The following is a 22,400-nucleotide window of genomic DNA, read 5'->3' as shown; positions in this document are numbered from 1 at the left end:
TTGTAATGTGGTAAATCCAATGATATATTTATTGTGTTTTGTATGTGTTTTGGTTGTCATGTCAAGTACTAGTTAGTGTGTAAGCTCACACTGTTTGATAATGTGTTCCTTGCAATAAATAAAGGACCACGTTCTATAATTAGGTTCCTTTCCTGCTGTTTCACTTGGTTTTACTTTGTTCATAATATTGTTGTTTTTTATTGTGTTAGTCCAACGGTATTAGTCCAATCTTCGAAGAATGTCACACAGATGTATGTATGTAAAATAATTTGGACAAGTTTAATAGAAATAGGACTCACCTCTAAAAAAAATTGTTTTTTCCAGAAATTATCTCAATTTAAATTTCAGATCCAAATGTTTAATATCAACACATGTAGATCTTTTTACTTTCATGCTTCATCCATTAACATTAACATAGATTGCGTAATTCATTGTAGGGTTGTGATGAAAACATGGATTAAACAATGCCATACTGCTACATTCAGGTCATACAGAGGCAGCATGTGAGACAACATAGTTTGGCAAACTGCAAATATAACGCCGTACAAACCACGGAGTGTTGCAGCTGTGCGTGATGGTCATGTAGCGCACTCCCAAGTCGTAGAACATTCTCAGGGCAGCCAGGCTACTGTCTATAGAATGACCGCCTTCGAGACCCACTAGACTGGCAACCCGACCAGCTTGGAATGCATCGAGTATACCTGTCACACGAAAACAATACTATACAAACAAATGATGACAGATGACAGATGTCTGTTGAGGTTACACGCGCTGTCAGTTTGATACTAACCACCAATGGTGGAGTCATTAGTTTACTTGTTTCTAGCCTCAAACTTTTCGGTGAGCTTTTTATGCTCAAAATGTCAGCCTTCATGCCACTGGATGCCGGCGTGTAATTTCTAAGTTAAATATTTGAGTTACGACATATATTATTATTAATTCTTTTTGTTTAACTGCATGGCTAAATCTTTCCAGCCCTGTATGTTTTGGAAAGGAGCTTGGTCATGGTGAAAGATGACATACAAAATTGCAAACGTTGTAAAAAACTAAGAAGTAATGTATTTCCACATGAGTGACCCTGAGTGACAACTTTCTTAGCCCGAACGACTGTTAACCATAAAAACTTTGAATGCATGTAATATATATATATATAAATATATATATATATATATATAGCTAAGCATATTAAGTCTAAATATCAAGAAATCTTTCAATTTGTGATGCAAGCACCAAATTTGACACACACACTCTTCAGTAACTATAGATTTGATAAAGCACGTTAGCCAATAAAAATGTTCAAAATGGCGTCCGTTTTCAAGATGGCGGCCGTCAGGATTGAAAAATGAAGAAAAAAATGAAAAAAATTCTCTGAAAAAGTTTTACTGCTGTGAATATTACTTGATTTTGATTTCGTACACAACCATTTGACTAGTTCGAATTAAAATTTGTATCCAAAAAAAGTTTTTTAAATTAAAAAAAGATATGATTAGAGTGTATTTCAATGCACAACCAGGGTATACTGGTGACATTACTGCTGTTAAACTCGGCATGGGGTTCGATGTCAGATTTTCTATAATCAGTATAGTATAGTGTCCCAAATGCTACATATCTAGTCATTTAAACAATATGAACAGTAAGGTAGCCGCATCTGAATTGACATGTTGTGCCGGCGAGAGAGCGCAGCCAAGGATAAAGGGTGACGTCATCGTTTAGGAATTTGGTACTTCATATTTCGTTTTATGACGTGCGCCAGTGACGTGTTACATATCTTCATTACGTGAACACTATTAGCTTAAAGGAAAAGAAAGGATGGTACAGTAGAGAGCTATATTTACAAAATATAAACCCCAATTGAGCGTCATATTACTTGTCTATAAAAAAAGTATATGACTTTCTGTGATCACCCTCGTAGGGATAAAATATTGATTGAACCTAGTTGTATCCTATATTTCAAGTTGAAGTGTTAATCTAAATTGAATGTGGTAAAAGGATAAACACTTGGTCTTAGATTTAGTCGATGATGGTAGGATATAAGATATATCAAAGTATTTTGTATCAAAATGTCAGACGTGACAACACTTGCTGCATTTGTCAGGTTCAGAAAGATGAAGAACTAAAAAGTCCACCATTTCGCTATGAAAGTAGCAAAGAAAATGATGGCTATGCAATGATTGCAAGAAATGTTCCCTTGTTTAAAGCCATCAACCATATGCCAATTATTATGGGCCCTGGCAGATTAGATCTAGGCAATGGCATGGAGGAAACCCTTCGTCAAAATAATGCAAAATACCATCAGAGTTGCAGGCTTTTATTCAATAATAGTAAACTTGAGAGGGCAATGAAATGATCTGCTAAAACTAAAGACAATGGTGATCATGTTGTTCCAACAAAAAGTAGACGGACCAGTCTCGAACATTGTGTGTGTTTGTTGTGTGAGAAAAAAGATCCTATATCAGAAATCCGGCATGCCATGACAATGGAACTTGATGAAAGATTGAATGAATGTGCTAGAAACTTAAAGGATGGAAAACTGTTGGCCAGACTGAGTGGCGGTGATGTTGTTGCACAAAAACTTATGTATCACTGTTCTTGTTTAACTGCACTTTACAACAGGGAGAGAGCTTAATTGGCAAATTTGAACAGTCAGGAGTGCCAAACATCCCGAGAGAAAGAAGTATATCCCATTGTATTTTCAGTGCGTCTTGTGTATGTCGTTTAAGCAAAAACATGTGCTATGGTCCTGTTGTGTTTCGTTTAGCTGATCTGGTCGCCCTGTATAATCAACGTCTTACAAAATTGGGATTAGAAATGCCTAATTATAACTCATCAAGACTGAAAGACAAGTTGTTGGCAGAGATCCCTGAGTTGGCAGCCCATAAGAAAGGGAGGGATGTTTTGTTGGCATTCAAACAAGATGTTGGCGAGGCACTTTTCCAAGCCATGGACTATTCTGATGCTCTGATTTTAACCAAAGCAGCCAAGCTATTACGAAAACAAATGATTGAGCACAAAAGAGCTTTCAATGGTAGCTTTGATGAGGATTGCATTGAAGATTCCTTGCCATCAATTCTTCTACAGTCCGTCTGCATGATAGAACACGGAGCTGATATCAAATCGCAGCTAAGGTTTGGTGCATCAAAGACAGACTTGGCAATGGCTCAGTTGTTCCAATACAATTGCTATGCAAAATACAAAGAAGGAGCAAAAACATTCAGGTATTCTAAGGATCGTGAGACTCCTTTACCTGTATTCATTGGCATGTCAACATACGCCAAAACCAGAAAACGGTTATTGGTAGAAATGCTTCATGACCATGGACTCAGTATTTCTTACGACAGAGTACTTGAAGTGTCAGCTCAATTAGGAGATGCAGCTGTAAACAGATACAAGAACGAAGGTTGTGTTTGTATATCTATTCTGAGGAAAAATATTTTCACAACTGCTGCTATGGACAATATTGATCACAATCCAAGTGCAACTACAGCATCAACACCTTTTCATGGAACAAGTATTTCAGTTTTTCAGCATCCAACATCAGAAAATAAAGGTAAACAAAGAGAAACAAATCCCGTTGACAGCAAAGCTAGAAAGGTTCCAGAACTACCAGACGCGTTTACAAACGTACAACCGGCCTACTTTACTCAAAAACAGCCAATTCCACCAACTGTTGAAGTTCCTCTAATTCTTCCATCATTAAAACTAGATCCTGAATATGACTGGTTGCAGAAAGTAAGTCTTACCGAAACAGTGAATTCTGAGGACTTTTCGTGGTCTTGCCATCATGCATTAATTAATGTTAGCCAAGCATTTGAAATAAGTATAACGTCTCTTTTGCCTCTTCTTCGAGCCCAAGCACATCCTGTTGCAACTGCACGTCATGTAATGGATAAAGTGAAAAATATTGATTCATACCTGAATCCAGGTCAGGTACCTGTTATTGCTGCTGATCAGCCGATCTACGCAACAGCAAAACAGATTCAGTGGCACTGGCAAGATCAATACGGGGAAGACAATTTTGTTATTATGTTTGGAGGATTGCATATTTAGATGGCTGCATTTAAGTCCATCGAAACCATTTTGCAAAACAGTGGCTGGACTGGTGCTCTTTTCTGTCTGCATCTAGTGTCACGAGAACATGCCAAATGCACCAAGTAACAGCTTGCTGTTTATATCAACTTTTGCAGGAAGCCTATAAAAACCACTGTATTGAGGCAGCAGTAAATGCTATTCCCCATCTCAGCATGGGGGACTGGTGTAAAAGTCGTGAATATATGAGCCCACAGTTTCAGTTTTGGAATCTAATCTTTCAAATGGAATTGACAATATTTTCCTTTAATCGTTCATTCAGAGAAGCAAATTTTTTTCTATACTGTAAATCTGTTAAAGAGTTACTACCATACTTCTTTGCCAACAACAATGTCAATTACGCACGCTAGCTTCCTATCCATCTTAAAGATATGATCTGTTTAGAGCATAAGCACCCTCTGATTGAGAATGAATTTTAAAATGGAAAATTTGTCGTTCACAGATCTGGTCGCGAATTTTCTTCTTTAGCTATTGATCAAGCCCATGAGCAATCTAACGCTATAATTAAAGGTGATGGTGGTGCTATTGGTGTTACAGAAGACCCCTCCGCGCTTCGAAGCTGGATGGTAGCTGGTCCGGAGGTATGCTATTTAGTTACACGATATGAAGACTTATGTGAAACAAAAGATGCAAATGAAAAAGTACAGCACCACGAACATAAAAAACAAGTACAAAAGAAATTTTTGGAGAGAGTTCATAAGCTGCACTCTGTTATGAAGGAAATGGGGAATCTATTTATGGGGAAAAAATCGGAGCTTCCTTCATTAGACACGAAGAGTGTTGTCCATCCATATGCAGCTAACATGGTTGAGAAACATCACGAAAAAAACAAATAAAGTTTTAATGATTTTTGGAAAGGTCTAGAGACAGCAAAGAACTGCTCATTTTATGACCCAATCAAGAGGAACAATACTGACTTCTTTTCGGCAGCAACAAGAGACTTCATCAAAAGATCTTAAGCAAAAAAATATAAAATATGATTGTATGTTGTTTTCTAAATTGTTCATATCATGTCAGACCTGAGAGTGTGACCTTCAGAAATTCTTTAAGCATGAAAACCAATCTTCTCCTGCTGCTCTCAGTGATATTGGGAAACTTTATTTATGTCAAAAGTCGCAGCTTGCTTCAATTCTAGAAGATCAGGTCAATCTTGCAGACATATTACCAAAAGCTGAAGTACTTATCATTGATGGGTCAGCATTTGTAAATTCTGTCCAGCCAAGGCTTTCAAAAACCTTCGAAGAATATGCAACACTGGAAATTGTCCCAAAAGTGCAATATTACAGTTCAAAGTACCAGAAGACGGATATTGTGTTTGATGTATATAAACAGTGTAGTTTGAAGGTCGAAACAAGGTCAAAACGAGGTTTTGGGGCTAGGCGTAGGGTAACAGAGAAAGGTAATATCCCCCAAAACTGGCAGAGCTTTTTGAGAGACATTACACCAACAAAACAGAACTATTCAACTTTTTAGCTACTAAAATTGTTGAACTATGTACAACAAATACTGTGTTGTCACCAAGGAGGATATTGTCATTTGCAACAGATCAGTCAACATAGAGGGTCTTTCTCCCTGTAACCATGAGGAAGCAGACACCAGAATATTTGTTCATGCAAGACATGCCGCTATGCATGGAAATAAAACTATCATGAGCAAATGACACTGATGCTATGGTAATCGGGGTAAATTCTCTGTATCTTCTGAAAGATATAGGGTTAGAGAAACTGTGAATTGAATTCGGTCAAGGAAAAAGTGTCAGATGGATTCCAATCCATGATATAAGCCACCAGATTGGTAATGAAAAATCTAAAGGATTGTTGTTTATCCATGCTTTCACAGGCTGTGATGTTGTTTCTGCCTTAGGAGGTAAAGGGAAAAAGACTGCACGGCAAACTTGGGATGTATGCTCCGAGGTAACAGACGTTTATACCAAACTAAGCCATTATCCACCAGCTATTAGTGAAAGAGATCAAAGTATTTTGGAAATGTTTGTTATCACGATGTAAGATAGGTCAAGCCCTACTGCAAACAACACATGGAGCTTTGATCGAACATATCAAACGTGCTGCCTATCGAGCTGGTTGTATCTGGGGTCAAGCAGCAATATGTTGTATGGAGACTGATATTCCTGGTGATTGGGGTTGGAAAAAAAGGATGAAATTTGGAATATTGTGTGGACAAAACTGTCACCAATTGCCCAGAGTTGTCAACAACTGACAAAGTGTGGATACAAAACCGAATGTTGCGACAGGTGCAAATGTTATCGTTTACCTTGTACGGCAATGTGCATCTGCAATTGTGAAACTTGAGACATTTTCTTTTGTTCCTTCAAGTTAAAAAAGCACCGCAGAGTGGCACAATATAAGCCAGAAGGCCAGTATGCATGATATTTTAATAGTCAATGGAACGTTGCTAAGGAGATCCCTATAAAGCGCACATGATAATTTGCTTACAGACGGACTGACAGACAGGCGGACAGACAGATTGACGTTTCTTAAAATGGGATTATTCTTTCTTTTCTTTTAAAGTCTCTATAACGCTCAAAATCAACGACAATTTCGTTAAGTATTTCGTAAAATAAAGTTTACACCTTAACAATCAGTGTTCCTTATAGCAATAGCCAAAATTTCAACGCTAGATGTGGTATGATTACATAGTTTTTTGTAGATACAAAATGCTCGTTTTTATTCATTTGTGGCCACAATTAATTCCCGCGAATATATCTATTCATACGACACACTAACACCATTGGAGTGTTCATGTGTCGTATGAATAGATATGCAAAACAATAATAAAAACGAGCATTTTGTATCTACAAACATCTATTTTACCAGACCACATCTGACGTTGAAATTTCGGCAATTGCCATAAGGAACACTGATTTTTCATTGGTTAAGTTTATTTTACGAACAATTGTACGAAGTTTTCGTTGATTTTGAATAGAAATGTTACTTTAATTTCGATAGCCACCTAAAAGCACGTAAAAGAAAAGAGTCACAGAAAAATAGAAGACGGAATTAACCTTAAGTGGCTAACACAAGTATGGGGCTAATGTTTTAGTTTTAGACACCTAACGGCCACAAGTAATATCAGACGGACAGACGCACGCATCCAAGCGCCTCAATATAATACGAACGTAGGGGCGCAACAAAATATAAAAAATTAAAAAATATATAAATTAATTGATTTTTATTTTTTTTATTTTATACGCTTTAAAGTTGCACAAGGAGGGTATATATATGTGTGTTTGTCTTATGCTTTCTTGTAAATGAGTTTTATAGTCTCTTTTGCTGTACTTGTTGCTAAAAACAGAGTATTGGCGGCCATCTTGAAAAAAATGCCGCCAATTGGCTAACGTGCTTTTTGAAGAAAGGGGTACCTAAAGGTAATGTATGCACAAGTTTATGCTTGCATCACTAAGTGAAAGATTTTTTCAATAATCAGCCCAGCTAATACCATAAAGCGAAAAGTAAGATTTATTATCAAACTACGGTAATGTAATGACTCGCCTGCTGGACGGTTTGCCTCTTTATGATTCGCGCCTAATTTCTTGACTTGCCCCTGATTCCTTAATCACTGATATTGGAGTGTAACAACGTGAAATGTTTAAGAACACCTACATATATAGTTTAATTAAAAAAATATAAAACATACAAAACGTTACAAATATATTTTACAAATACATGCACATCGATACTCTCCTTTTTTTCCACCACGACTCGTTCCTTATTTCACAACATTTTTATAGGTATATGTTATTAACTTATTAATAAGTTGCAATCTGAATGCGCTAGTGTAAATGTAATTGTTTGATGGTTACTGTCTTACTTGGTTTATTGAAAATAATGTGACACACGCGTTTAATTCTGATGAGTGTCTTCATAATTTTGTACAAGATTGGGATCCAGAGTAATTAATGGTAGTTTATTGGAAATTATTATAATTATACTTGTTTTCACTAGAATGTGTAACCAAATATCACCTTAAATACTAGATTTATAGCGGACCCTCGACACTGGTAACACAATTAATCTACTGTTGAAAATCTACTTTGCGCCGTTGTCACCCACCGGAAGGTGTCAGAGTAACGCGTGACGTACTTCCGGATGACGTCAAGCTGCTCCAAAGACAGGAGGACGGCGTCTTTGTACTGGGACTTGCAGGGGACATAACATGCCCAAAACTGAGAAAGGAAAGAATATAACGAAACGTTCATGAACCAAAATAAACCAAGTGTTTCGCCTTACTTAAAAGTGTCACCACACAATGCATTCACCACCAAAGCTATGCAACTGGGCTATTAATAATTCACGTGCAGATAATAAAATAAAATTCAATTAATGTTGATGAGCACATAATAAACACTTGATGTTAATTAAGTTGCCCCACCCCCCTTCCCACAAAATACGAACAACTTCTTTCCATGCGCCGATACTTTTCGTAAGAATTGTGATTCGCACCTGTGCACCCAGTTTTCCCTCCCGAAGTCGGGGTATGTCGGTATGCGAGAGATTCGTACTCCAGACATGCCGGAGGTCAGCCGTCAGGTCCACGCCGTAAACGGAAGTGTTGGAGAACCGTCGAAAACGGTATGGTAGGTCATTATGTCTGTAATAGGTAAATAGGTTTGTGTATGCGTGGGTGTGCGTACATGGGTGCGTGCGTGTGTGCGTGCGTGTGTGCACACTGACAATGTTTGTTGTCTGAGCGTCATTTTTTAAATGAATTATTGCACTCTAATATATTTTCTATTTGTATGTACCACTTATAATAATTCTGAATGAATGTGCCTTTTATGTCATATTACCGATGTTTTATGTATGCAAATATAACAGGTGTCAATGTAAATGTCAAACATGGAAAAATAAATGAAATAAAAAGTGTATGTAATACGAGAATTGCGCGCATATTCTAGAAAAATGCATTGGCTTTAAATACTTAGTGTTGTGTTTTGTTACATGCTACGATTATGAATAGGGGCCAGGTTAACCTGTCTTTTCTTCTTCATAATTTGAGTTCTAGTACGCATTTTGTTATGATATTCTCAGGAAAATCTTTGAAATTTCTTTTTAAACATGAAATGTTTTATACGCATTTGTTAAGATTTTGCTTATTACAAATGTGATAGTAATTTCTCACCGAAGGCTTTACTAATACAATTGAACAAAATACATACAAATAATAATAATATATGTTCGTATCTTCATACCCGTCAATTAATGGAAAGCTGTCAAAGACGCATTTCGCTTTGTCCAGATCACTAATAGCATGAGAGCAATCAACTTCTGGTAGATCCCATGCGCCGCCGGCCTGACATCCGGTCACCGGCGTCTCAGCGCCGTTACTTCCTGTAGTTTTAGAGGCAACCACCGCCAGCGTAATGACAAGCCCCACCACAATGACGCTGAGCACACAGATGGCGCCGTATAGGAGACGCGTCTGCATCCTCTTCCGGGAATCACCGAAAAGGCCGGTACGCGTGGAGACGGTTGCCGTACTACCGGTATTAACGTAAGACACTTCGCCGTTAGCATCCATAAAAAACACTCATCAAATGTATGTCATATTTCAATAAGGAACGCAGACGAACGCAACGCTTATTTATTTTAATACTTGTTAATTAAATGTAAACTTGTACTAAGTTGACTTCAGGCGCGTGTTTAAGTTTCATAAATCTAAACGTGTGCCTGGTTTAACAGTAACGGTTTGATATTCTCATTTACATCCAAATGAACAATTCTGTGACTTGAGCATGGCTTTGAATACGGACACCGATATCTTCAGTTCACAACAGCCTGTGCAATGTTTACAATATAAACCAAAACTTTCGAGAAGTTTGAATTGTTGAATTGTACCTTATTCTTTAAAGGTACCGTCAACCGCAAACGACAAAAAAAGAAAAGTTCTAAAACACCGATTTTTTTACAATTATTAGTTTATATTGATTAAAATATCACGACTGGTATATTACATTACTTGAAAAAGTTCTTAAGTTTTCATATTTTCAGTATATTCGGTAATACAATTTTAATGGGTATTTCTACCAGGTAACTACCGGTTAACTATAAATAACGCAAGTCATCGTCACGTGGTAAACCCAGGAATGCAAATTGAGCATGCGTAGTGAATTGTAAATATTTTATATATATATATATATATATATATATATATATATATATATAATGATCAATCTACTTGCGTTATTTATAGTGTGTATCGAAATGTATTACCGAATATACTGAAAATATGAACTTTGTTCAAGTAATGTAATATACCAGTTGTGATATTTTAATCTATAAACTAATAATTGTAAAAAATACGGTATTTTAATACTTTTCTGTGTTCGTCATTTGTGGCTGACGGTCCCTTTAACGTTTTAATATATATGACTAAAATTGTACGTTTCTCTTAAGAATGTATTTACTTAATTTATACCATTCTGTTTAGCAAAAAAACAACTATTGTTTTCATGCATGCATGCGTCTGTTACGTTGTTGTTGCAATAATTAATATTCTTACAACGTTTAGCACGTACATTGTACTTCGAAAACAATCGAAATATAAAAGTACAAACGTTCGCGGTTTAGTTAATATCACGCGTTCTGCAAAAACTGGGCTTAATGAATGTGCGTTAAATATCGTCCAAGATTAGCCTGTGCAGTCTACCCTGGCTAAACATGGACGACAATTAACGCTTTTATAAATGTTCGTTTAAAGGCAGTCTCGTCTAAACGAAATTCAAGATGAGGCGGATAAAAGACATACTGATTAGCATGTGCTGACTACACAGCTGTGTATGGCGGTAGTTACAATGATTTAACACACAAAGCAAACATTTTGTTATATCGAGTCGGTATATCTTTGCATACCGGCCCGATATCGGTATTCACATCGGTGGATATCGTCCCGATATAAAAAATGTTTGTTATGTGTGTTACACTGTATAACAGATTTAAGTAAAAATGAATCGTGGGAACAAAATTATCGTTTCGAAAGCTTACACTATGTTCTGTTAAAAAAGAAAACAAATACTTTTAATAAAAGACAATTTAAAAAGATGATAGTATTGTTGTTGTTTTTTCAAAGATGCAGGCATATGAATGAACAAAGCGATAAATAGAATTTGCAGCTATGCGAAAATTAATTACAGCTTTATTACAACATTGCTATATTGACGGTTGGTAAATGAATCCGTTATCTTGAAACGAATGTAGTGATATTTAAGACACCATACTGTGTGCTTTAATGTAAGAACATACAATAAATATCATACAGCTACTTAAAGGGACTTCTTCACGGTAAGTAAAACAAAGATTAAAAACAAAATATCATATCCAAAAATGAATGTCTGCATTATGTTTAACAAGTAAGTTTCTTAGTATGTCTTTGTCTAAAATTATATAGAAAACGTATGACTTAAGTTATGTTGGATTTGTATTTCTTTGTATGTCACTGTCTAAAATTAATTAGATAACGTACATGACTTTAATTGTGAAGCATATGTTTCATATATGTTTCTGTTTCCAGTCTTGTAATAAAATGTGTTGAAAACACAACATTTGTGTTTAAGAAAAATAATAACATTATTGGTATATTAATGAATAATCATCGTTTGAAATCGGTAAATAATCAAGCTTTTTTGCGTTTCCTCAATACTTTGGAAAATACAATAAGATACAGAATATAACTCACTGTTTTGAGGCACGCATATTGCAGTGGTAGCGCACTTATTTTTACTTACGGTTTTAATCCCGGAGAAAGTAACATCTTTGTGTTCCTCTCTTTTTCTTGCTATTTTAATAAATTATGAATATTCAAAACATTATAAAATTGTTTAAATGAGAATAAAAAAATAATAATAACCCGTGGACCTTTAACTATATACATGATTATCTGATGAATAACCCAATTGATTTTGTTAAAATCCCAAAATTCGTTTATGTATTTAAATTATTTATAATATAAAATATACAAAATAGCTTACTTAAAGTCGGAACAACTGTGTTTGACACACCGATACTGACTTTATGGTATGTGATGCAGAACCGAAAGGTGTGTCCATGTTCCATATGAACATATTTATCTCAATAATCTCAGGATAATAGTGGGTCATTTTCTAACAGAATACGTCAATCCAACATCAATGAAATTTTAACCCATTTATGCATAGTGGACTCTCCCATCCTTCTAAATTGGATCGATTTATGTCCAAAATTAGGGATGTCTAGTTCATTTATTTCTATAGAAATTCCTTTAAGAAAACAGCGCAGACCCTGCTGAGACGCCGCATGATGCGGCGTCTCATCTGGGTCTACGCTGTTTGCCAAGGCCTTTTTTCTAGACGCTAGGCATAAATGGGTTAACCGCATAGACAGTATATGCGAATGTATAAGGTATGATTTCGTTGATGTTCAGGTACCATTGCATACGAACTTTTATTCAAATTTGTTATTCATCAACGTTAACATTGTTCGTTATGTTAAAAGGGCCTTTTCACGTTTTGGTAGATTGACAAAATTAAACAAAAGTTGTTTCCGATTTGCAAATTGTCGTTTTAGTTATGATATTTGTGAGGAAACAGTAATACTGAACATTTACTATGCCGTATGCTCTAAAATAGCCAAGATATGCATCTTTTGACGATTTAAAAACCTAAAAGTTATAAAGCGTTGCAACGCGAAACAACTGAATAATTTTGAGAGTTCTGTTGTTGTCGTTATATTTTTTTTAACTACGAGGATTGCTTATAAAAAGTATACAATACTTTGTACATTGCATGAGCGCGGAAGGCCGAGTGGTCTAAATGGTACATACTTTTATTCCAGGACTGAAGGGGTCAGTGGTTCGAGCCCAGTTGAGGGCTACCTTTTTTTCTTTTTTTAATTTTATTCTCGATTTTTTTTAATCTAGCTATTTATTTCCAATGTTTACAATTATCAATATACAGCATTTAATGACAAACTCAAAAATATGCAAAAAATTGTGGAAAGTCCCCTTTAATTAATGATAATACTGACACTTTTTTGGCTTTTAATCAATAAAACATTATGTTGTTTTCCTCAATGTCTTACAGTCTACTCTCGTTATCTCGACATCGCATATCTCGATTTTCTTGATATGTCGAGGTAAGCTCAATGTCCCAACTTTATTCCTTCTTTATCTACATTATTCAACATCGCATATTTTGATTTTCGTTATCTCGAATAATTTGATATCTCGATAATAAAAAACTCCCGAGTCTCGATTTTTCATGTATTTACTGTGGTTTATCTCGAAGTGCGAATCACTGTCCCATGGTTGGCAAAGGTGAGAAAAAATTTCTTTGATACTTCACCGTCCCGCTTCGCCCGGCTGCCGATACTGGGCGGTAGATAATTGATCCGTTAATTCCATCAAGGACCACACGTGTCTAATGTCGTTAGCCATTAACAGTTGAGTAAGGACTGTCACTTTAACTGCAATTAACTGCTGGATTAAAATGATCGCCCATGTATATGTGCTGCTCTGTTATTGCATGACAATAGGTCGGAATGCTTATAAAGATAATCAAGATAAGACTCAGAATGGCTTTCCAGTTGTATTTTATCCATTCTTGTATCCTTCTACAATACATGTACTTTCAATGCATTCACGAGGCTGTCAGAACCCCCCCCCCCCCCGACACAAACACACAAACACAAACAAAACAAGGGACAAAATTGTCACAAAACCAGGTTTTCATTGTGAAAAAAAAAATCTGATAAAGGGAGAAAACTCAAACTGAACTTTTGAAATGAACAAACAAAATTAACCCCCTTTGTAAGTTAAAAAAAATCTATTTTTAGACGTGATTCTTTCGTGCGACACACCGTCCCATGATGGTGAACAAATGTGCCAAATGATTTTAAAATCTCACAATGAATGACATAGTTATGGCCAGGACAAGCTCATTTATGGCCATTTTTGACCTTTGAACTCAAAGTGTGACCTTGACCTTGGAGATATCGACGTAATTATTTCGCGCGACACACCGTCCAATGATGGTGAACAAATGTGCCAAATGATTTTAAAATCTGACAATGAACGACATAGTTATGGCCCGGACAAGCTTGTTCCGCCCGCCCGCCAGCCCGCCAGCCAGCCCGCCAGTTAGCCCGCCAGCCAGCCCGCCCGCATTCGCCAATCTAATAACCAGTTTTTTCCTTCGGAAAACCTGGTTAAAAACGGTATATCAGTTGAACAAAGTACATGTAAACACCTTGAACGTTTATGTGTTGTAAAAGTACAAACTCAGCCTAATCGAGACGACTGACCCGCGTTCAGTAAAACGTAAACTTGAAGTGCTTTAACTTTATATCCCAGTGATTCGATCGTTAATCCTGTTAAAATATGTAAACAGACAGTATGTATTCGTTTTATTGCTACGTTGTATCATACGTTGGTCTCCGCGAATTAGCCTGTCGCTGATGTAGACTAACAAAACAAAGACTGATATATGAAGTTATAAAACCATAATTTGTAATGCTGATTGTCAAGTTTTGCAAATCTGTGAGGGTTAAAAAGCAAGAAAAAAATAAACTATCGAACAAAACTTCATTTTATTTTGTCTTTATTGTATTAATAGTATTTACTAAGAGATATAAATTATAATACCTATTATTGTCTAAAATAATCTCCACTTTTAGAACAATGCTAGGTGTACTGGCACAGCAGGGGAGGTAACCGCTGCAAGTTTGCTGCGAATTGTTTGCCTTTTGGTAACAATAAGGGAGGACACCACTGTAAGAAATTTGCTCTGCATTGTCATTCAATTTTACGACGGTTTAATTCCATTCACCTTAGTGTTGGGCTCGGAAAGTAATTCGTCAAACGTCTTGTTATCCAGAAGTCACATAAGACATAAGCTGCGGGCAGCGTCGTTAGAACGACGTATTCATGAGAAAAACGTCTTGTTTCCGACGCTATCCGAAGCAAATCTCACGTTCGCTCGTAAATGTTCGGATATCGTCGCTAGAAATTCACATTGAATATATTGTCACACACAAAACTTAAAACGAACATTTTGTATCGCGTTAAATCTATGTTACCAGACCACATCTAGTGTTAAATTGTTGGCTATTGCTATAAGGAGCCCTTTTTTATGTGTTAACTTTATTTTTCGAAATATTGTACGAAATCTTCGTTGACTTTGAGTTTGTATGGGATTTTTAAGTCACACGATCATAATATTCAAAAGGGCGACACACATTAACAGGTCTATAATATACTATTTTAAGTTTTGAGTTTCAATAATAAGACAAATGAAGTAAAATTGACAAAAGTCTGAATAAGAAAGTCTATGAACAGTAAAACCCCACCACCACCACCAATATTATTTCAGCAATAAAGCATCTAGCATAGTGAAATATAAAAATACTTGTGGCTCAGATGAATTTTTAATAAAGGAGGAAGCAATCTATTTCTCGTATAGTCGTATATGGATTTATTAATTGTATGAAATCGGTGAAATGTTATTGTTCATGTATTCATTTATTGAATGAATACCTTAAGTATAGGTATTGATTTGATATATAAATCATGCTAATAAAATTAAATCAATTTGAAAAAAAAATAGATTAATGAAATAGACTGTGTAAACTAAATGATGTGATAGAGTTCCTGTATTCCTGTAGAATGTCTGCGTATTGCAAATCTACGTTTATATTCTTAAAAAAACAGTTACACATGAAGAGTGAACAAACGTTCAATTTAATTGTTCTACTGAAGACTTAAGTAACTAAATACATAAGTTAAATGGGTTTGATTAAAAATGAAAGCAGTTAAGGTATTTCTAGCTTCCTCTTCAAGTACTAACACAGTGGATATTGGACTCTAGAATTTCAGTCAAATGCAGAACAGGCCAAATACACTATCATATGTTCATGTCATTATTTTTTGTAAAATATTTATGTAAGGCGTAAATTATTTTGAGTGCTTCATTAATCAAAGTCACCCAATAAATATAAACAGTTGGAAATGCAATATGTATTGGGCCATAGAAATTGTATAGTATATTAAGCGCCCACGTGGCATTTCGAAATTAACATCCAGGGCGGAATACAGAAACAACGAGTCTATAAAACATCTCATTCCTGTGATAAATTATACATGTATTGTGTACATGCAATCCTATACATAGAATCACCTACATGTCAGTTATATTCATTATAATATTTATATGGGTGTTACATGTACGATATGATGAAAATTATTCCTTAAAATGCAATACAAACAATATTAAACAGTGTTACTAAAGACAAAAGAGACAAAAAAACTAATTCATAATGTTCCGTTTTATGACTTTGTTGGTAATAAGAGGAGGAAAATCCCCATTCCGAGAAAATTTGTAATGCATTTCTAAATCAAAACAAAAATTCGTTCGACCGCCATTCTAAAGGCTCGTATAAGTTGACAAATCTAATATTATGCATAAAAACTGGTCTAATTTTTACCGGATTTTAGTTACTTATGCATAAACAATGATAATAACTCAGCTTAGGTGCAACGTTGTCAAGCATTATGGAAGATATACCCATTCCATAATTTGAAGAAATGTTTACAACTTTGTAATTTCCGTACATTTTTGCTATCTCCGATGTTCCTCGGCTTCTTTCGTAAAGTACGCATATATTGATGACGTAGTACAAACAACACAATATCCTCTTAAACAAAGAAAGAGAACATGAGTTCGGTAAGATATTTTTGTGTTGTACGATATTTTGTTTTACATGGAATTGCATCATGCATACTTGTTTTAATATATGTTTCATTTTCCTGATTTCACTTTTGCCCTGATTGTAATTGCGACTTTGCAACACAGGTGGAAGTAACGTACCCTGGATAGTATATATATATATATATATATATATATATATATATATATATATATATATATATATATATATATATATATATATATATATATATATATATATATATATATATATATATATATATATATATATATATATATATATATATATATATATAAGCCGCATTTGTAGAAGGCTGCACAGTTAGTGTCGAAAACTTGATTATAACCCACCCAACCACCGTCACCATATACAGCTTTCAAAAAGAACATTGTATTGATTGATAATGAAACCTGCACATACGACACTATGAGCTTGGCCCATTTATGCCTAGTGGACTCTCCCATCCTTTTAAATTGGATCAATTTATTTTCAAAATTAGGGATGTATAGTATATTTATTTCTATATTTAGAATATTTCTTACAGAAATTCCTTTAAGCAAACAGCATCATGCGGCGTCTCATCTGGGTGTACGCTGTTTGCCATGGCTTTTTTTTATAGACGTTAGGCATAAATGGGTTAATTTGATCTGGTATTCTGATCTTTATGTATTAATTAGCAATGGGAAATTTTCATGAATACCTTTCAATGAAAGTATCCGATCTAAGCTTTTGTTGTTCCCATTGGCCTTACACATACGGTTGCATGGTGTTCTATGAGAACACCGATCGCAAACAATGGCTTGGTAAGCCATACTGGGAATTGGTTCAATTAAGATATTCTCCGTACACGAATGCCATTTTTACGATGTTAATGAAGCAACTGATGTAGCACGCTGTATGACAACTATCCGTGAATAATAGAAACATGCAATATATATCAATATTGAGTCATTAATTAGAGTGTGTATCCAATATTTATAATGTTTTAAAGCAACTCTTTTTTCGAGAGTTTTAACAAACTTATCTAAGATGTAACATTTGTGACCTAGTTTTGGACACTCTGGACGCAGATAAAATTATGTGTTAGATATGTTTAAAGTTATTATGCTTACCACATGTTATCATGATTTAGTGATATGTGTGGCTTTGTTATTAGAAAACACAAGATTTGACCTGTTAATCTAGTTTTTAGACACACGTAATTCAGATTTAAACTTACACTAGATATTGGCTAAATTAAACTTCTGGCAATAATTTATAAAGATTAAGTCATAAATCAGGCCCCTTAACTGGTCATAAGAGTTTTGTTAGATAAGACCTAGTGGCCTTGTTTTGGGAAACACGTGGCCCATATTCGAAAATATGATTGGATTTTCAATTTAGCTTATAGACGTGTAAATAGACTGGACCATAAGAATTCACCCTGAAAACTTTGTGCTCAGGTTAGCTTTAAATCTGTTTTAAAAGATACAGTTTAAATTCGCACGACATACGTAGACGCGCATAGACTATACACGACACGCTCACATTTACCACTTTGTACTCATGGCTTGCTTAACATAAGTTTTAGAAATAAAATCAATTTTAATATTCAACACAATTCAGCAAATAATTTAAAAACAAAATTGGGTATACAGGGAGTTGGAGTCATAAATGTTTGTACACTGGTCAATTTACTGTACTGTCTTCTGTTCTTCGCGAAAGGGTTGTGCTTTTTGATGTGAATCCAGACTGATGTACCAAAGGTTTAAATAAAACGGCAAATACAAGTGTATTCATTTATTAACTCATTACAACAAACGAGTCTTCAATTGTCTCCTTTTTATTTGAATAATTAGAGCGAACATTTGCATGAATTACCTTTTTGGCACTGACAAAGAACAATCGACAATGTGTATGAAGCAGTTTGTCTTTTGATCTCAAAGTATGGTATTGACTGTAACAATGTGATGTTTGTGCTTAAAAAAACGCCTAATATACGTTATCAATTGTGCCATATAAGTGTATAGCTTTTTTTTCCGTCTCATGAAGATTAAAACATTATAGATGAAACAATACCCATGTTGACGATAAAGAACTGAATATGAACTTTAATCTCAAACATGGACCTTGGTGTTGAAGGTAGCCCGAGGTTCGTGCACGTAACATATCATGAAAAACAAATAAGTTGGAGTAACAGTCTCGAAACTTTTGGTACAGATAAACGGACAGACAGAGCAAAATACGCAGGGGATATAGTGATGTCAATATTTACCCTTAACCAATATACCTACTGAGTACTGGTAGTACGAATAAAATCAAGTCAACCACTAGTACAAACGTATTTCTTCCATGAACAGGAAGGACAGAGACATTGTCTTTACGGACATTGACCCTTTGCTGCTGACAAACATGTTTCCAATGAGGTTTTCCGACACATGCAAAACTTGTCATGTGGACTTGAAGCTTTCAAATACAATATATCATCCACTTGCACCTTGAAGCACAAATAACGAGGCAAGGAAGTCTAGCGTTTGTGACTTTTAGAAACACTGCGATTGGGCATGGTTATCTTTTATCTATTTGTAAACATATTTCAGGAGACATTATTCTGTTCATCTAGCTTATTTGACTGTAAATACTTGATACTTTGTCCACTGTTCTTAACAGATGTAACAGTTATCTAGGTACATATATAGTCCCGAATGGACTTGATGTTGGTAAAATATGTGGATACATAGCTTACTTATTTATGCATGGGAAATACTGTCAATTTGCCATTTAACAACTCGTATGCAAAAGGGGCTGTATAACATTTTTTCCGCACAATATTTTCATAATAAATACACCATATCACCCTTATAAATATATAGCTTAAACTTCATACAAACATCTTATAATGTCTATGTTCAGAAAATAAACCGGATATTAATGAAAAACACAACTTCCAGGTAAACAAAAATGCGCTGGTTGGCCAGTAACATTTTCTTCAGTAAAGTGTGAACAGCAGAGATGAACAATTCAGTCCCGCAGTACAACTTTGAAGAGTTTAAATGTGGCAAAATAATTATGCATGAAACGTGTTCTTAAAACAATTATGTCATGGCATTCCTCCATTGTGCGTGCCGGAGTCCAGAACGCAAAACATCAGCTTGCCAACAATATGGGATTCCAGTGCCAAACAACATTCTGCATGCGTTCAGTGAGAAGATATCCATAATTCAGTTGTAAACCCAATAAAATGTTTTTTCCTCTTTTGAGGGTCATGTGTACACAGAGAATTCTTATTCTTTTTTCCAAACTATTTAAGCTTAAGTTCACAAATGTGATAATTGACAAAAATATGGAATTTTAAGCAATTTCATCAAAAGTGTTATGCTTGTATAGTGTATGATTGACTTTTGTTAAGTGTTGTTATAATAGATGTATTTTAAATACATCAATATCGCCAGTTATTATGTGATTCTTGCGTGTAGCTCCTTTTTTCTTTTTTCTTTTTTACAATTTAACATAAAAAGTTATATTCACTTAAACGAAACGGTGACAACCTCTCTGATTTATAAAAATTGTAATAACTTGTGAAATTATTATATAATTATTAAATTCATTATGTCAACTCTGTATTGCCTCGTGCAGTGTTTGAGTTGTACCGGGTCTATTGACACCAATATCGTTATTCTTTTGCATTTTTGTGTGTGCCTGTCTGCATGGATAGAACAACATACACAATATTCACACGTTTAACCTAAAGAACATTTTCTATAAAGTATCATACGATTCGGATTATAAGTTCTTTAGATCTCGCACATACCCAAAATAGTTCATCAAAAATATCATAAAATTAAAAGATAATTACTACCTGAAAAAACAAATCATCGGAGCGAAGTGAATTTATTGTACTTAACTGTATGCGCATGTGCCTTCAATATAGATGCTGCATATAGCGTAAATATATACCTATACAAATTTACCCGATTCTCGCCCCATTTACCTGATGACATTGTGTCATTTCGTCCTACCTTCCGTCAGTCACACGAAATAAAATGGTATCACTACGATACAAATGATGTCTTGTTATGTCACGTCTGCAAAAGGAATTAATGGTGTTTCTTTTTCGTAAAGCCACATTTGTAAAAGGCTGCACAATTAGTGTTGGTTACTTGATTATTACCCACCCAACCACCGTCACCATATACAGCTTTCAAAAAGAACAATGTATTGATTGATACTGAAACCTGCACACACGGCATAGTGAGCTTAACCCGTTTATGCCTAGTGGACTCTCCTATCCTTCTAAATTTGATCAATTTATTTGCAAAATTAGGGATGTCTAGTATATATATTTCTATATTTAGAATATTTCTTACAGAAACAGCGCAGACCCTGATGAGAAGCCGCATCATGCGGCGTCTCATCTGGGTCTACGCTGTTTTCCAATGCCAATTTTTCTAGACGCTATGCATAATGGGTTAAACTGCAAATATAAGAGCATCAAAGACGAACATTAACCCATTTATGCCTAGCGGACTCTCACATCCTTTTAAATTGGGTCAATTTATTTACAAATTTAGGGATGTCTAGTATATTTAAAAATATTTCTTACAGAAACAGCGCAGACCCTGATCTGGTATTTTGATCATTATGTATGACTTAGCAGTACACATGACCGTAAATTAACAATAGCTTCTGATAACGAAAGGGAAATTTTCACGAATACATTTCAATTAAAGTACCCGACCTAAGCTCTTGTTGTTCCCATTGGCCTTACATTTACGGTTGAATCGCTTCCTATGAGAACACCGCAGGAAATTCAATAGCTTGTTAAGCCATAAAGGGAATTGATTCAATTAGTATATTCTCCGTACATGAATGTCATTTTTACAATGTTACAGAAATAATTGATGCAGCACACTATATGACAACTATCCGTTAATAATAGAAACATGCAATATCTTTCATCATTGAGTCATTAATTTGAATGTGTATCCAATATTAATAATGTTTTAAAACAACGCTTTTGTTCGAGAGTTTTAATTTTTTTTCTAATATTTAACATTGCGACCTAGTTTTGGACACTCTCGACGTAGATAAAATTATGTGTTAGATATTTAAAAAAAATCATAATGCTGACCACATTTTATCATAATTTAGTAATAAGTATGGCTTTTATATTAGTAAAGACGTTTTTCAAGATTTGACCTGTTGACCTAGTTTTTAGACACACGTAATTCCGATTTAAACTTACACTAGATATTGGCTAGATAAATAATTCATAAAGATTGAGTCATAAATCAGGCTCCTTAACTTGTCATTAGATTTTTGTAAGATAATACCAAGTGCCCTTGTTTTTGAAAACACGTGGCACATATTCGAAGATAAGGTTGGATTTTCAATTTGGCTTCTAGACGTGTAAAAAAATAGACTGAACCATAAGAATTCACCCTGAAAACTTTGTGCTCAGGTTAGCTTAAAATCTGTTTTAAAAGATACAGTTTGAACTTCGCACGACATACGAAGACGCACATAGACTATTCAAGACACGCTCACCTTTTACGTTTTGTACTCATGGCTAGCTTTAAATATGTATTAGATGTTAGATGAATTTAAATGTTAAACCTTATT

At 35.0% G+C, this 22,400-nt stretch overlaps 1 protein-coding gene across 1 annotated transcript in view; it reads right to left on the bottom strand.

The window, feature by feature from the left end:
• Positions 1-22,400, bottom strand: part of LOC127836373 (dipeptidase 1-like) — a 220,028-nt gene that overhangs the window by 31,340 nt on the left and 166,288 nt on the right. The window contains exons 2-4 of the mRNA XM_052362986.1: positions 8,547-8,694; positions 8,137-8,269; positions 551-701 (exon numbers count right to left, since the gene is read on the bottom strand). Coding sequence (XP_052218946.1) covers positions 551-701; positions 8,137-8,269; positions 8,547-8,694 — 432 coding nt within the window. The remainder of the gene's footprint in view (positions 1-550; positions 702-8,136; positions 8,270-8,546; positions 8,695-22,400) is intronic.

The sequence above is a fragment of the Dreissena polymorpha genome, chromosome 6 (assembly GCF_020536995.1).
Source record: "Dreissena polymorpha isolate Duluth1 chromosome 6, UMN_Dpol_1.0, whole genome shotgun sequence".
Taxonomy (NCBI): Eukaryota; Metazoa; Mollusca; class Bivalvia; order Myida; family Dreissenidae; genus Dreissena; species Dreissena polymorpha.
This window is presented reverse-complemented; position numbering and strand designations above follow the sequence as displayed.